The 15,292-nt window shown below is 38.5% G+C and overlaps 2 protein-coding genes across 4 annotated transcripts in view; both read right to left on the minus strand.

Moving 5' to 3' along the window:
- The window catches only part of SMC5 (structural maintenance of chromosomes 5), a 43,366-nt gene extending 32,625 nt beyond the window's left edge, over positions 1 to 10,741 (minus strand). For all 3 annotated transcript variants that reach the window (XM_064735860.1, XM_064735859.1, XM_064735858.1), the window contains exons 1-6: positions 10,585 to 10,741; positions 9,164 to 9,305; positions 8,031 to 8,083; positions 5,772 to 5,934; positions 4,462 to 4,596; positions 3,722 to 3,862 (exon numbers count right to left, since the gene is read on the minus strand). In XM_064735860.1, the coding sequence (XP_064591930.1) occupies positions 3,722 to 3,862; positions 4,462 to 4,596; positions 5,772 to 5,934; positions 8,031 to 8,083; positions 9,164 to 9,305; positions 10,585 to 10,679 (729 nt within the window). In that variant the 5' untranslated portion in view covers positions 10,680 to 10,741. The remainder of the gene's footprint in view (positions 1 to 3,721; positions 3,863 to 4,461; positions 4,597 to 5,771; positions 5,935 to 8,030; positions 8,084 to 9,163; positions 9,306 to 10,584) is intronic.
- Positions 10,742 to 13,801: 3,060 nt separating this feature from the next.
- The window catches only part of MAMDC2 (MAM domain containing 2), a 55,275-nt gene continuing 53,784 nt past the window's right edge, over positions 13,802 to 15,292 (minus strand). The window contains exons 13-14 of the mRNA XM_064735552.1: positions 14,923 to 15,007; positions 13,802 to 14,612 (exon numbers count right to left, since the gene is read on the minus strand). Of these exons, the coding sequence (XP_064591622.1) occupies positions 14,551 to 14,612; positions 14,923 to 15,007 (147 nt within the window). The 3' untranslated portion in view covers positions 13,802 to 14,550. The remainder of the gene's footprint in view (positions 14,613 to 14,922; positions 15,008 to 15,292) is intronic.

The raw sequence follows: 15,292 nt of genomic DNA on the forward strand, positions 1-15,292 counted from the left end.
AGACACAGCCACTGCTGAAGCAAACCAAGCAAGGGGAGAGAGTTTTGGGGAAACAAAATACTTTTGGGGAAAAAAACTCCACCACACACCACAAACAACAAAGCCATTGCTATCAAGGAAGTTTAACTCAAGATACATTCATGAGAGCAAAGAGATGGTAAGCAGTAGGGTGACCAAGAACCTCCACTTCAAGAAGATGGGAATTTTGTAGAGAAAGTAGTTTAAGCTAAAGGAGTCATTATTAGTGATTTTTCTGTGTGTGTTATACTCTCTGGAGAGAAAAAACATTAAAAAAGGAAGGAACAAAAAGAAGGGGAACCTCTCCCCAGCCCCTCCAAACTAAGAAACATAAGAGAACCATACATTCCATGAAAGCTTCATGAGGAAAAAAAATAAGATGTTCAGAGGTCCAGAGAGAGGAGTAGATTCAGGTATGCAGGGGGACAGAGGAAGGGAAGGCTGTGTGACTTTGCCCCTAATTCAGAACATATGCCTAGTTATCCCAAGCCCTGGAGGTTAATATTACAACAGTAATAGTAATAATAATAATTTTACATTAAGATCACCTGGAAGCTAATTTTAACAAGTGAATTGACTTTATGTGCTACCACTTTTTCATAGCTACTTAACTAACCTGATGAATCACAGATAAATCAACCTAGGCTACAAAATCCAAGGTCTTTCTTGACAGTATCTTTTTCATAACGTCAAAAGGTATTTGATGAAAGCTGCCGCAATTTTGTGAAGTACAATCAGTAGCCAGTGCTACAAATTTACAGAGATAAAAGGATTATATTTTCACTTATCTGAAAGATTAAGCGTAAAATTCAGCTCTGCTCTAAGTAAGGCATTTTATTTCAAGATTAAAGCAAATGCACACATGTACATTTACACTTCAGATTCCACAAATACAAAGTACAAGCAAGTTCCACAGAACTGTCATGACGTAATTTTTACAGAGCAAATGCTTTTAATATTTTAAGAAATTCTGACTCAATCAAAATACAGAGATCTTGTGTATCTGTACTCAAGTAACTTTGATGCTTGTAATTATGCATTCCACTAAAGACCTGCAGAAATCTGAAAGCATTCCAGCTTTCTCAAGAGATGTTTGCACCTTAAACCAATTGTAAACATGAAGAGAGGAAAAGAAGAATGGACGTAGGTCGACCAAAACACATTTTCAAAACTACATGACATGATTCTAGGAACTATGGAGTTCTATGGAACCTAAAGTATATGTTCCAAACTTATTAGACATAGTTATATGTGAAAATGGGGTAAAATTCTCCATATATAGAAACAGCTGTCACTGTCTAGAAAAAAAAAAAAAAATCGCTTGACAAAAAAATCTTCCTCAGGTAAAAAGCAGTAGAGTCTTCTGAATTAAAATGCACTTCAACAGTGATCAGAACATGAAAAAGCTCATCACCAGACTTCTCTTTTCGTCTGTGATTAAAAAGCAGTCTAATGTCATATTTGAGTTATCATATTTCCAGGCTGTCTGTTTCTCTATTTCACAACATCATGCAGTGTTTATACATCTGCCTTCCAGCTTACTTAAAACTTCAGGTGTAGCTACTCTGCTTGGTTACAAAGGTAAATTCAACAGGTAGGTGTGTTTACTATTCAAGTTGAAATCTGCATTTAGGGGAGGACAGAGCAAATGAAATATCTTCACATCAAATCACCACTTCGGATTTGAAGCAGCCACTTGATACTGACACTTCGTAGACATTGTTCCTCTACATTTCTATCTACTGATGGGCATCTTACTCTTCTAGTACATTAATTACAATCGACTTCCAATCCCTAGAATCTGGTTTAAATCCAGAGAAGAAAATAGCAGCTAAATAGTTTAGTAAAGCCAATGAGTCTTTGCTACAACAGAAGGATGAATAAACTCCCATACTATTCTCAATTTCAGTAAAACCCATTTTAAAACACAAACCCATCAATTTATTCTAAGGACTAAGCAGTGCTAGGTCAAAACAAAAAAAAACAACTCATGCTCTTGCAGAACAATGCAATTCTTCTCTTAGAAAGAGCTTGGTATTTTTGCAATGTAAGAGAAAACTAAAAATTCTGTCACAGCTTAACAAATCACAAAACAGCAACCGAATGTGAAATTTTATTATAGCCTGTAATTCAGATATCCTCTACCTAGTAAAACAACTACATCAATGCCCTTTGATTTCAAATGTAAATTAAGTACGTGAAAGATCTTGTGTTAAAATTTATTAGAATTTCCGTATAGTCACTGCTCTCAGCATCTCTAAAGTGCATATTTACCTTCCGTTCTCTTCTCTTTTTCGTCAATCTAATATACACTACTGATTCTGTACTGTCAATCAGAGCTCCACCAAGGTGTCAAAGCACACTGTTGTTTCCATGGATTCCGGGGGCAAAAAGTTACAGTTAACTGAGTGCAACCACTAAGAGCCTTTAACATACTGAGCAATATAAACTGTCTAGAAGACAGCAGTGGAAATAAGGTGTTTAATCAAAGTCTAACTAAACTTGCTTAAGTATGACATAACAAATAGCCATGTTCTCTAGTTTGTGGAAGGCAACTTAATTGACAGCAGATAAAATCATTAGCTTAGTCTTCCTTTATCAGTGTCCAGCAAGCCTTTGGAGCTCTGTATAAGCAAGTATCTTACAGCAGAGAACAATCAGCATCAGTCTGCATTTATTATGCAACAGCAGGCTAACACATGTAGTAAGAAAAAATCCTACCATTCAGAAAGTACTGACATCACACAAGGTATATCCTACTTCCTTAACACCTACCACCATCCATCTATTTAAACTGCTACTCCTAAATCCCCCTGCTGTTAGCAATATGATTTGAAGGCAGTGATGGGATTCCCAGTTGCTCAAGATGCAAAGGCCATAATGCTCTTTGCACAGCCATATGAGGCTTCATTATATGCAAAATTGCAAAAGTAAGTGTTCTGCATTCTTCACAAGCAGTAAATCCAGTTTTCTGGAAGTTCTATATCTGCATTTCATTAACTCTATACTTATATATAATATAATTAACTCTAAGCTTGCAAACAACATATTGCTTCAGTAAAGCGAAATCTCCATCAGTTGGAGCTGTTTAGAATAATTTCATCTGATTGATCATTCAACACTAAACTAAGGTAGTATTAAAGTGCTCCTCAGAAATACTTACTTTGATTTGTTTAAATGACCCGCTCTTTACTCTAGGTTCTTTCAAATGTGTTTAAATATTTTTCTGCTCAAATGCTAATATTTTTGAGATTGGCAACTTAAATTCAGTGATATGTCTGTCATGCACACTAAACTTCAACTAATAAATTAAGATGAACATAACCGCGAAAAAATTTTAACAAAAAACCCATAAAAAAGTTACAGCTGAAGAAGCAAGTAGAGCTGTCTAGAGCTTAAACCAGTTGCCTCTGCACAGAATAAAAGGAGTACTACTCTTCTTGGCCAGCACTACTGGCTTTCCTAAATGTGCAGGTGCCTGAACAACTACTTGAAGCAACCTATGCAGCTAGGTATGTAAGCAAACATCACAGTTGGACCAAGGACAGAATTTCAAGAACTGGCCTGCTTGCACTAAGCATTAAGCAATGATACTCAAATTACTCCAGTCACACTTCTTCTAAAGCAACTTTTGGCCTATTTCTAATTTCACAATCTTAGAGAAAACAGGTTAAGTGAGAAAGACACTGAAAATTAAACTTACCAGCCATGGCCTTTTCCTCTCAAGCATCTCTATTAAGTCCACATGGCGCTTGCATTCATGGTATCTTTCAACATCTTGCTTGTACCGTTCAACCCTCTGCTTCATTTTCTCCAATGAGGTGGTTTTTTCTCTGAACAAGTTCTGTAATATATAATTTCAGGTTTTACAGTATCTAAACAGTTCCCAGAAAATAGTCTGCATCTCACCTGTACATTAAAGCAGAAATTTACCATCAGAGGAGACATTTTAGTACAGCAGTAAGTGGAGGGGAGCCATCCAAAACAACAGGAACAGGAGAACAAAGGATTAAAAGAATGGCCTGTATGGCTAAGGACAGACATTGTTCCCAGAACACCAGTCCTTTTCCTTTTTGTCTGTCTCTTTTTTTCGAGGAAGTGAGCAACACTAAAGCAAAGGACTATGCTTTAATTCATAAGCCAATGACCTATAGAAGACAAAATATTTGTCTAGGAAAGTTGTTGCCAGTCAAAAATCCCAAAGAAAGGAGTACTTGACAACAGGCATTCCTCATCTTTTGGGTCTGGACCATTTGCACACATCTTTGTACTTACAAGCATGCGAGTGTCAGAGTGATTAAGTTCTGAGACAAGAATATTATTTGGTAAAATTAACTCACCACAGACTTGGTAAACAAATACCACTTTCTAATTCTGTTACATGTCAGGGCAATATTTACTTCACTTTTCATACATTCGCTGCTTTCTAAAGAACATATTTACCTCTAGTTCTCTTTCCTTTTCTCTGAAATTTTTCAGTTCGCAATGCAACTGGTACATTTCTGGAGAACCAATGGACTTTTCAGTGGCTTCGAGCAACTCAGCCTTACTCAATCTTGTAAATTCTCCAACTTTGTCCTACAAAATTTTAAAAAGTTATAAAAAATATAGGATTAGTTAGACCAGTGCAATACAGTAATACTGGATTTATTCTATGCTAAATAACTCTGTCATAGTTAATGACCATCTCAAGGAGTAGCCATCAAGCCTTCCAGAAAAGTCCTTCAACATTCGTTCTCAGGATGTTGAAGCAGCCTTGCAGTGTAAATCTTTTGCAGTATAAATGGACTAACAGGAAAGTTAAGCCCCATGGAAGTTATTATCAAAGCTGGCAGACAAGGATATTTAAGTATTTCTGTTGAAATACTGAAATACTCTGAAATACTCTGTTGAGCAGAGTTGCTCAAAACTGAGACTGATGCAAGAAGTGTGCTTGCTGTTGGTACACTGGGAGAGAACAAATAAACCAGAACTATCAACACTGTAATATTGACTGAACTAACTGTACTAAAGAGAAAAAGTTCTTTTAAAGAAAAAGGTGTTTTACCAGAGTATGCTGGAAGTTCCAAACAAATACTGTACACAGGTGAAAATGAACGATATGTCAGCTGGCATATTTTTATTTCTGCAGTATTAGCTTTCTAAACTTTAATGCTCTTCTGTCTTCTTGAATTCAACAATAACCCCATGAATAGGCTCTGATAAGGTTTCCTTTCAGTATCATTCCTGATGATCCACATGAACTGGGAAGGAATCTGTCACAACTTTATGGTGCAGTGTGAAGCAACCTAGCTTTCTACACATGAATCCTGACCTGCTTTAACATGCATTCAAATACAGAAACTGCCAGTAATATTCTTTAATCTCTCTTCTTTAAGACTTACTTTCCATTAGAATGATTTTACTCTTAAATAATTCAATCCTATACATCATTCAGCCCTATGCTCAACAAAGTGCTGACATTACCAGAAAGGCTGTATTAGCAAGTGCTGCTACTTGAACATGAAGACAGGGAACTTCAGCATCTCTCCTTTCAGAGTCAACATGTACAAAATTGTCCAATTAGTGAGCTTTAATGGTCACACAGCTCCTCTTTTCTTTCACCATCACATCAGCATGGATGCCTCAACCCTCTTGTTCTTTGTGCTGTCCCACTGAACTAGGCACCGTGCTGCTAAAGCTAACCAGCAACAAAATCTTCTCAAACCACAGGACTCCATTTGCACACACCATCTTTCAAAATTGATTCATACCTGAGGAAGAAACTGGCACAAATTGTCCACCTGGATGTTTAAGGCTGCAATTTGTTCTTCCACTGTTTTCAGGGTTGCTGGTTCTCTGTTGATATACCACACTGATGCGTTGTTCACCACATAAATCTCACGTGTGATAATAATATTTTCTGGTGACTGAAACCTGATTAATAGAAAGAAGTGTTTACACTTCCAAGAACATCTGAAAAGTGTTCCACCTTTAAAGGTTACCCAGTGTCAAAGTATTGTTAAAATTTAGAGATAGCTAAATATTTAATAGAAATTAACTGGACAGTAGCATCAGATTCCTATTTTCATGATTCAGAAAATATCCAGTACTTCAGTGATGAACTAAACTCACATAGGAAACATCAAGAATATCTGCAAATCTTAACTCAGAAGTTACTTACATAAATGAGATGCTCATGCTGAATGTATGAAATACTTAAAAGTCGTTACAAATATGAACAGTTTCTATAAAAGCATAATCTGTGTGACAATAATAAATTTTAAAATTGGTGTGAAGGAGGTACAGTACATCTTTAAGTTTTAGTACACAGAAATACATCAGTAAGCTGTGTATATATACTCAATGAGAGAAAAAAATAGCATACAACACAAAAATACTTATTTTCATTTTCTGCTTTTAAAAACCACAGAAGATACATTAGTTTTCTAGCTCCATACCTATTTTCAAAAATTTAGTCTGGTCAAGATGTAGCAATAACAACTAAGTCAAACTCCTGGAATTTTGGTTTACCATTTTGATTTAAAAATTGCCTAGTGCCTGTTAAGCACACTCTTAAGGATGGGGAATATAGACTTGCAGAGTGACCATGTACCTCAGGACATTTAAGAATGAAGTGAGTACACATCTGCTGCCGGTATTTGGACTAAGCACCATAGGGACATAATCCTATTTCTTGATTACTGAACTACTACTTCCGGCATCACCTCATTTTAATTTATGAGGCTTCATTCCAAAGATGTACAAAGCCATGCTCCTCCCTTTCATTAAAATAAAATCATTTCACTATCATAACTTGGGTTTAGCTACATTTCAAGCGCCAAATTCAACAAAGGCAACACACGCCTACAGAACTTCAATTTTTAGTTCCTGTCAAAAAAGCAATTTTGGCATCATCTCCTATCTTACATGTTGCATTCAAACATTTTCTACCAATCAGACAAAGAACTCAACTACACTGCAACCATGACATGCTAGGTCTAATGAGCTATGAAACACAGAATCTTCACACATTGCAAGATTCTCTCTGGAATTTCAAGTAACATTGGAATATATTTATGTTAAAACAACTGCACCATCTACTTGAAAGACATCCTATCTCCTGAATACATCTAGTCTGGACAAACACTAAAGAAGGTCATACTTGATCATTCCCACAATAACCAAAATGGACAGACAAAAATTTTTCCAAGGCCTGCTGCAGGTTTTTTTTGTCTCAATAAAATTTTCTTTGAAGAGAAAATAAATTTTCTCTAAAATTCTGATCAGGGTGGCCAATTGTTATGCAAATTAACACAGGCTATGAATCAGGTCACTATCTCTATTTTCTCTTTCATTCAGGGCAACAGACTAGGCTAAGGCTTGTTAAAATCACCTGTGCCATAGCATCCACAAAAAAAGATGCATGTAATATTGCCCTATGCATAAGCTACTAATAAAATTTTAAGTCCAAAAGATTTCCAGTTGCTCTGTTCTGCCACAGCTTACCTACAAGACTGTATTACATGGAATTAGTCAGATCTTTTCTTTTACTTCTATCCGTATGTGATGTTTTCAGTGAGAATGTAGGCAAGCCCCTCCTTCCAGCAATATCAATATAAGAAAGTGAAGATGGAACAATCGGTTTTAAAACTTAGGCTTTTGTCCTTTTTCTTTAATGAAAAGAATTCCAACCACCACATAGTGATGGCAGTAGTGACAAAATCATCAGAACCTTAAATGTAATCAAAAGGTAAACACACCATACAGAACTATCTTTTTCTATGCATTTTTTGTACATCAAGACAAGGTGAAATGCTTCAGAAAGCAAGATCAAGAGTATCCATCACTGCTTATTTCTTGTGTGATAACTAAATAACTTTATGGTCCGAAGCCTGTGGATATCAAAAAAGAACAAATTAAGCTTAAAGACAAACCTCTGCACAACAAACTTTTTTCTCACAAGTTTGTGAATTACTGTGTGGGGAAATAATCCAATTAAAAGCACATGAGGAAAGAGTTTTACTACTTACAGTTCAATTTCCACTACGCCTTTCATGTACCCCTGCTTCACAAACAGACCAACCTACAAAATTAAATTACAAGTTGAAATTTCAAAATAAAATGTATTATCTTACAAGAACACACATTTGTATAATGGAGCTACTTAACAATGTAGTTTATTGAAAACTCACAATTAAAAGCAAAATAAAGCAATAACTAAAAATAAAGGAAGACACTACTATCCTCCACCATCAGCATTAGAACCTCCTCCACACAATTTCTGATCAACTTGAGCCTCCAAAACTGAACAAATTATAAACAGCAGATCCAGAGACAGGAAGAAGTTCTTGTGAATTTGGGGAGCAAAGACAAGTGAAAAGACAGTGCTGAGTACCTGTACTAGAACTGACAATTCTAATAGTATGAAAATACATCATGAGAATTAAAGAGAAATACCAACACACAATATTGCCATCTAGTCAATTCCCATGCTCCCATTTGTTTATGACTGAGCAGCTTCAATGTGTGCAATCATTCAGGCACCCAGATTCATTGCTCCAAACCTACTCAGAGAAATTGCATCCAACGAGAATATCCAAGAAAGCAAGTGCAAAAATTTGAAAATGTCAAGATATTACCTTCCTACTTCCTACATCAATGCTTATCTTGACAGTAAAAAGTGAAAATAGAGTAGAACAATCCAAATTCCATTTAAATCAAAGATCAGTGCCTCTATGCTTTCAGATGAATTTTCAAGACGCATTAGTGGGTATGTTATTTCTAGAGGTACTACGTATTTTGAAATTTATTTTAGACTTTGTCTATTCCTCCTTTAGTTGGTACTTCTTATCAAATGTTAAGGCCATTAAGTGGCATTTTTCTACCCCACCGTGGATGCTTAGTCATCTTCAAATAAAATCTCTTGTCAACTCAGACTGCCCTACAATTTAGGTGTTTTCATTTCACAATTTATACAAGACAGCTAGTAGTTAATTAAAATAACTCCTCTTTGGCTCTGGACCAGGTTACTCTTCAATTCAGATGCATCACTTTTTATAAAAGTAAAGTAAATCAAGGAAGAGAGTCTTTCCTCCATCCTCTGCTAGACAGTGCTATGAATGAAATTCACCTGAACTATGAAAATTACAAAAGCTCTAATTACCTTATCAGCTCGCCCTAAGAAAGCAGGTTTTCCAGCCAGTCCCAAGCAGATGGCACAAACAATACTTGACTTGCCTGTGCCATTAGAACCAACAACCACGTTCAGGCTGGGCCCTGGATATACTTCACAGACAGTGTATGTCCTGGAAAGCACAGCAAGAATTTGAATTTTAAAACACTATATTACCTTTAAAAAAAAAAAAAAAGGAACTTGCTTAGAAACATTTCATTACTTTATTAAACAGATAAAATTACCTCCTTTAGACTCAATTGTGAAATACCATTTTGTAAGATAGTCTCGAGAGTGAAAACTAACATTTCAGTGAAACACCATGAAAGACATTGCCACCAGCCAGAGTACTCAGAACTTTCTTTAAAATCAGTGACTGTGCAGAATAAAATCTAGCAACAGAATAATAACTTTTAAAATAAACTTACCAGGATCTCATTTTATTTTATGCATCAAAAAAGAAGACAGAAAACAGATAATGCAGTAGCTTTCTGGAGTTCAACTCGTATCAAATCATCCCCAGTGTACGGGGTTTTTTCCTAACTGCATTAGACATCTTTCACCATGTGCATCCAGAATGCCTACTGCAATAGTAACTATGGGATGAGACCAAACTCATCCATGCAAACTCAAGTTAACACCCTAAATTTAAAAGGAATCATTTGACGAATTTCCTATTCCTGAACTGTGCCAAACACAGAGAGCTGAAATACTACCACAAAAGGAGGAGTACAAAGTGCATAATGGCAACGCAATATTATAAACCATATACCTGCGGAAGAGAAGGTACGTGAACCCTTAAGGAGGATTTAGCTACTATCTCTGAGGTTTCAATTAACACCTAATACGTGACTCATGCACTACACTACTGAAGATTTTCAAGGCTAGCATGGAGCCTTAAGAAAATGGTCCGAGGATTCCTGCTGGTCCAAATACGCCCAAAAACCATGGTATTCGCAGTACAGAGCAGGTGGAAAAAATATGTGCAAAGACTACACACTCTTCATCCTAATGGGTCTCAAGGCGTCGCCACTGCCTTACGAGGGCTTTCTGCAGTCTCCCCTTCTCCAGTGCTTGGCAGCCTCCTGTCTGAGAGACGAAGAGCACGCAGAGGCTGCACGGCCGACAGGAGCCATCGTCTCTGGGCAAGGCTGCCCAGCACCGGGGAATGCGCTGCCAGGAAAGCGACACTGACAACGCCTGGGACTCGTCACCCACACAGCAGCGTCTCCCAGCGCCCCACGCCCAGTAAGACACCACCTTCCCTGGAACATCGCTTTCTGCACCCCCCCCACCCCGCCAGCCCTCGGTACCCGCGCGACCACGCTGCGCTGCTTCGGCCCCTCTACAGGGGGGCGGAAGGAGCAGGCCGCGGCCGCTCAAGGGGGAAGAAACGCCCCCCGCTCACTTACAGGAAGTTCTTCATTAAGACCCTGACGATGGAGCCCAGTACGTAAGGAGACTCACGACGCTTCACAGCTTTTCCCTCTTCCCGCGCCGCCGCCATGTTTCCCCCAGGCCGCCACTCCTTCCCCCTTGGGGCTGAGCCCGCGCCGCGCGCTCGGCCCGGTTCCCAGGGGAGGGGCGGGACTGAGCCGCCCTAAAGCTCCTCATTGGCCTGGAGCGCCGGCGCCCATTGGCTGGCGGGGCGGGGCGGGGCGGGGCGGGGCGGGGCGGGGCGTTGTGGCCCCGTTGCTGTGGCCCCGTTGTGGCCCCGTTGCTGCGGCGCAGCACCCTGCGGGGGTCGGGTTGGAGCGGTGCCCCGCTCCGCGTTCCGCTGCCCGTGCGGGCCGGCCACCGCCGCGTTCCCTGCGTTCGTTTGCAGCCTTATGGGCAGCTGGGCGTGTTTAGTTTGGAGAAGACTGAGAGGGGATCTCATTGATGCAAAGGCGGATGCCAAGAGAAGGTTGCTAGACTCTTTTCAGTGGTGTCCTGCGACAGGATGAGGAGCAGTGGCCATAAAGTAAAGCTCAAGAGCTTTCCTCAACATGAGAAGAATTTCTTTATATTGAGGGTGGCAGAGCACTGTAATAGCCTTTCTCTGGAGGTTGTGGAGTCTCCCTCTCTGGAGGCATTCAAGCCCCACTTGGACACATTCCTGTGTCACTTGCGGTAGATGACCCTGCCTTGGCAGGGCGGGGCGGTATAGATCATCTCCAGAGCTCCCTTCTAATCCTAGCAATTCTGTGATTCCATGATTCAGGCTAATGGTTCGGGTAGATAACATTGCAAGACTGGCTGTCAGACAAAAGTTGTTCCCGGGTGTTTCTGGGAACACAGCTCAAGGGTGAGCCCCGGAGCCAGGAATCGAGGCTGAGTCCTCAGGAGAGCTCCTGAGTGGCCGGGGAATCCGGCCGGGAATCACAACAGACGGCTTGTCTTTTCTTTGAGGTGGGATCAGAGTCAGGTTTTCTCTCTCAAAACATGAGAGATGGAACAGGACTCAGTGTGTCTGTCACACTGCCAGAGGAGCGTGCTCTCTCCAGGCTTTGCCCTACACCGCTGCTCCTTTGCGTCTCCTGGGTGAGGGCAGTCACACTGGCAAGCGCTGCTCACATCCAGGACAAAATGCCAGCTCTTTCAGTGCTTGGCTTGACATGTCTTTATTAATATTCATTATTGTGAAGTTTGTATTAGGTTTATTTTGGTGTGACACCATAGTCAGAATACCATTTCATTTACTTTACAGAGACAGGATAACAATGACATTTTATAACAGCTGTTATTCTGGATTTCTGTTGGTGTAAATGAGATCTGAATTGGCTTGTCTTTTTGGACATTATTAAGGATAATGATAAAATGAAAATTAATAGGTCAATATTTAAAAAATAAAACCAATATTAAAATAAGGATGATATTGAACAGGAAGACAATAAAAGGGCTTTACACTGATCTCAGGATAAGCTGGGCTCCAGTCCAGCACAAAGCTACATTTATGGCAATCAAATACAAGCCCATTACCTCTTGGGGCATTTACCTGCTTTTCAAGGTTTTTTTCATTTCCATTTTACAGACTGTGACACAACTGGGATCAAAGCAATTACTTGTAAGGTCTTCACTAGCTTTTGAAGAATTTTCAGACATTAAACAGGCCTGGTATGGCAAGTCTCAAAAGAACTGTTCTTTGCCCCACTGTGGTACTGGTACAGCTACTGCAGCAGTGAAGAAAAGAAAAAATAGTAAATAAATATGACTCCAGGGCAGAAATCAATTGCATGAGGAGTTTCCGATTTGGACAGAGCTAATAGAATATTTTTTTTATCTCACCATAAAACTGAAGTTTGCTAGTGGAGAAATCTTAATGCACCATACCCAGTTTTCAAATGTTTTGTAGCCATTCTTTCACTAGTTTCTGAATTTCCTATTCTATGAACTGATATTCATCAGACACTGAAGTAAATGAAAGCCACCGTTCAAATTTTCCCTCTGTACTTTAATTCCTGCCAAAAAAATGATTGAAAAGGTGATGTTCCCAACTTAGGGAAGAGCTTAGGTGTTTCTTTGGTTTGGTTGTTTTGGTGAGTTTTTTCCCCCACCTTTTTTTGCTTCCCCCCCTGTCCCCCTCCCCTCATCAGGACAATGCTTCACACCTTGTGGATAAGTATTTCCTTCAGTAATACTGATAAAATCACTGTAGCACTGAGGTCCCTAGAAATTACTCAGTGGAGAACAGGTTAGAGTCCTTCATTTAGGCTTTTATTTTATCAGCCTAAATCTGATTATTTTGATGGAGTGAGGCAGAGTTATGTAAAACTTTAGAGATAGAGCCTAACAGTTGTACTTCATGCTTCATTTCATTTACATACAGAGAACCACCAAGTCTGATTATCTGAACCACTTCATCTTCACTTGTTTTCTGCTTAGATAATTTGAGCTGAACAAAACATTGATAACATAACATGCACTTTACAGAACAACTGTAAAATTGTGTTGATGCATAGGAAACAGTCCATTATTTCTGTTTGCTTTCTTTTTTGAATAATAGCAAGAGTGACGTTCATAAGCAGCTGGCTAGGGAGACTGTAGGTACCTAGGAGAGGCAGATAAGATACCAATTCCTTCTGGCTCTTCCTGAGTCTCTAGGAACCAAAAAATGGCTTCAATCTGTGTGGTTAAATAAATGCATGAGTATTGAACGTATTACATTGAACATTCTCTTCAATTGTTTCTGCCACCAAAATGAAAATTTACAAAAGATGCAAGGGCCTAGATCATCTCAGGTGCTGTTGATCCTTATAGGCTGTTAGGAAAAGCATATTCTTTGTTCTGAAAGGATCAGGATATGGTGGCTGTAAGAATAATTTCTACCACGCAGTACATAGCTTCCTGCAGCAGTTCAGATTACTTTTTGTTGGCCTTCTTAGGTAATGTGATCCACACATTTCATTCTCTTCATGTTAAAAATAATGAATTCAGGCTACTTTATTAGGTTCAGTTCTTTCCCCTTACACTGATTAGTATGAAATATAGAGCAGAGCAATAGGATGATACTCAAACTTTCATTTTATTAGGAAGTTATAGTAAATTTTAAAAAAACCTTACACACAAATACATAAAACCTTAAAAAATAACAAGACGTGAATTTAATTTCCTATTAATATAATTGCAAGACATCTGTGGTTGGGCAAAGTGTAAGTGCATTCTCTGTGAGTGTACAAACTTATTTAATAAAAGAAATCCAAAAACATCAAGACTCTCATCCCAGAAAACCTATGGCTTTAAAGTGTTTCATTTCATATAATTCCACAGGCCAGCATCTCATGCTGAATTATACTGAACACTGGAAGTGAGTTTGTTATTGACAAATATATTTGTTATAGTAAAATAATACACTATCACAAAAAATTGCCAGCAGAGTATTAAGTTTCCCAGAGAGATTTGTCATTGAGAATAATTGCACTTAACCTGTAAGATAATACTAGTAGCTAACACTATTTTCTTTGTTATTTCAAAGCATTTATAATTTTCTTAACAAAAATCCATTCTATCCCCAACACAAAACATTCACTGAATGCAGATTTAAGGTAACACAATATTGGACTTCAATTGTGCAACTTGAATTTCCTCTTTTTACTTATATACCAGAAACGTTAAAAAAATTAAAAATGAATGATCTGTGCAAAATGGGAAGTCTTTATGTAATAACTGATACCTCATGCAGAAGAGGAAATAGTATCAAAAAATTATGGTCTAACAAGCCCTGAGTCAATAATTTCATTGAAAAGGCAAGGAACATGAGTGCTCCAAGTTTTTCCTATGTATTGGTGTGTATTCAAACCAGAGCAGTATTTAATTAAATCATATTTTAAAACAGGCAGTTCGTGCATTTTCTAACATACAGTTCTTCAATGTGCTTCATTCCTTTCAGCAGACTATATTTAATACTCAATTTCATTTAAGCTGTCTGGATATCCTGATGAGAACTGAATTTCTTCCACTTCTGGAATACAAAGAATGAAGAAATACTGTAATTATTTTTATTTTTGTCATACATAAGAATACTGACAGCAGAATTTAATTGGCATGCTGGATTTAAATGGTATTGTCATGTGGTTTTTAAAAAGTTTACAGCCACTGGCTTACTAGTTGAGATTCTGAGGATGATCTCACATCCTATTAGAGGGTAAAAGTTCTGCACTAACCCAGCAGCCTGATACTAAATTCAAATGGAGACTCAAGGGAAACATCACTCACCCACAAACAAGCACTGGGAATTTCAGATATCTCTTACAAAGTGTCTTGAAACTTACCCAAACAAGGTCCTGCCTGGAACAGAATATCATCAATAGCAGTGTCACTTCTTATTGACACACCACGGATTGCCTCAAAAATAATCTGTAAAGTGAAACACAAATTTTCATTAATCCAAATGGTGGAAGGACTGAAAAAAATAATAGCCATGCAACCTATTCAAGGGATACCCTTTATCCCCTCCTCTGCTCTCCCTTCCCCTCTCCTTTCCTCTGCTTTTTGTTTTCCCCTCTCCTTGGACAGACCTCTGGCTTTGCATCATTCCTTCTCCTTGGTGCCCCCTTAGAAAGATCATCCTACAAGAAGCTGCCATTTCATCACAGCTCAGTAGCTGTGTCAAATCTGGACAGACAACTGAAGGAAAAGAAA

The sequence above is a fragment of the Zonotrichia leucophrys genome, chromosome Z (assembly GCF_028769735.1).
Source record: "Zonotrichia leucophrys gambelii isolate GWCS_2022_RI chromosome Z, RI_Zleu_2.0, whole genome shotgun sequence".
Lineage (NCBI taxonomy): Eukaryota > Metazoa > Chordata > Aves > Passeriformes > Passerellidae > Zonotrichia > Zonotrichia leucophrys.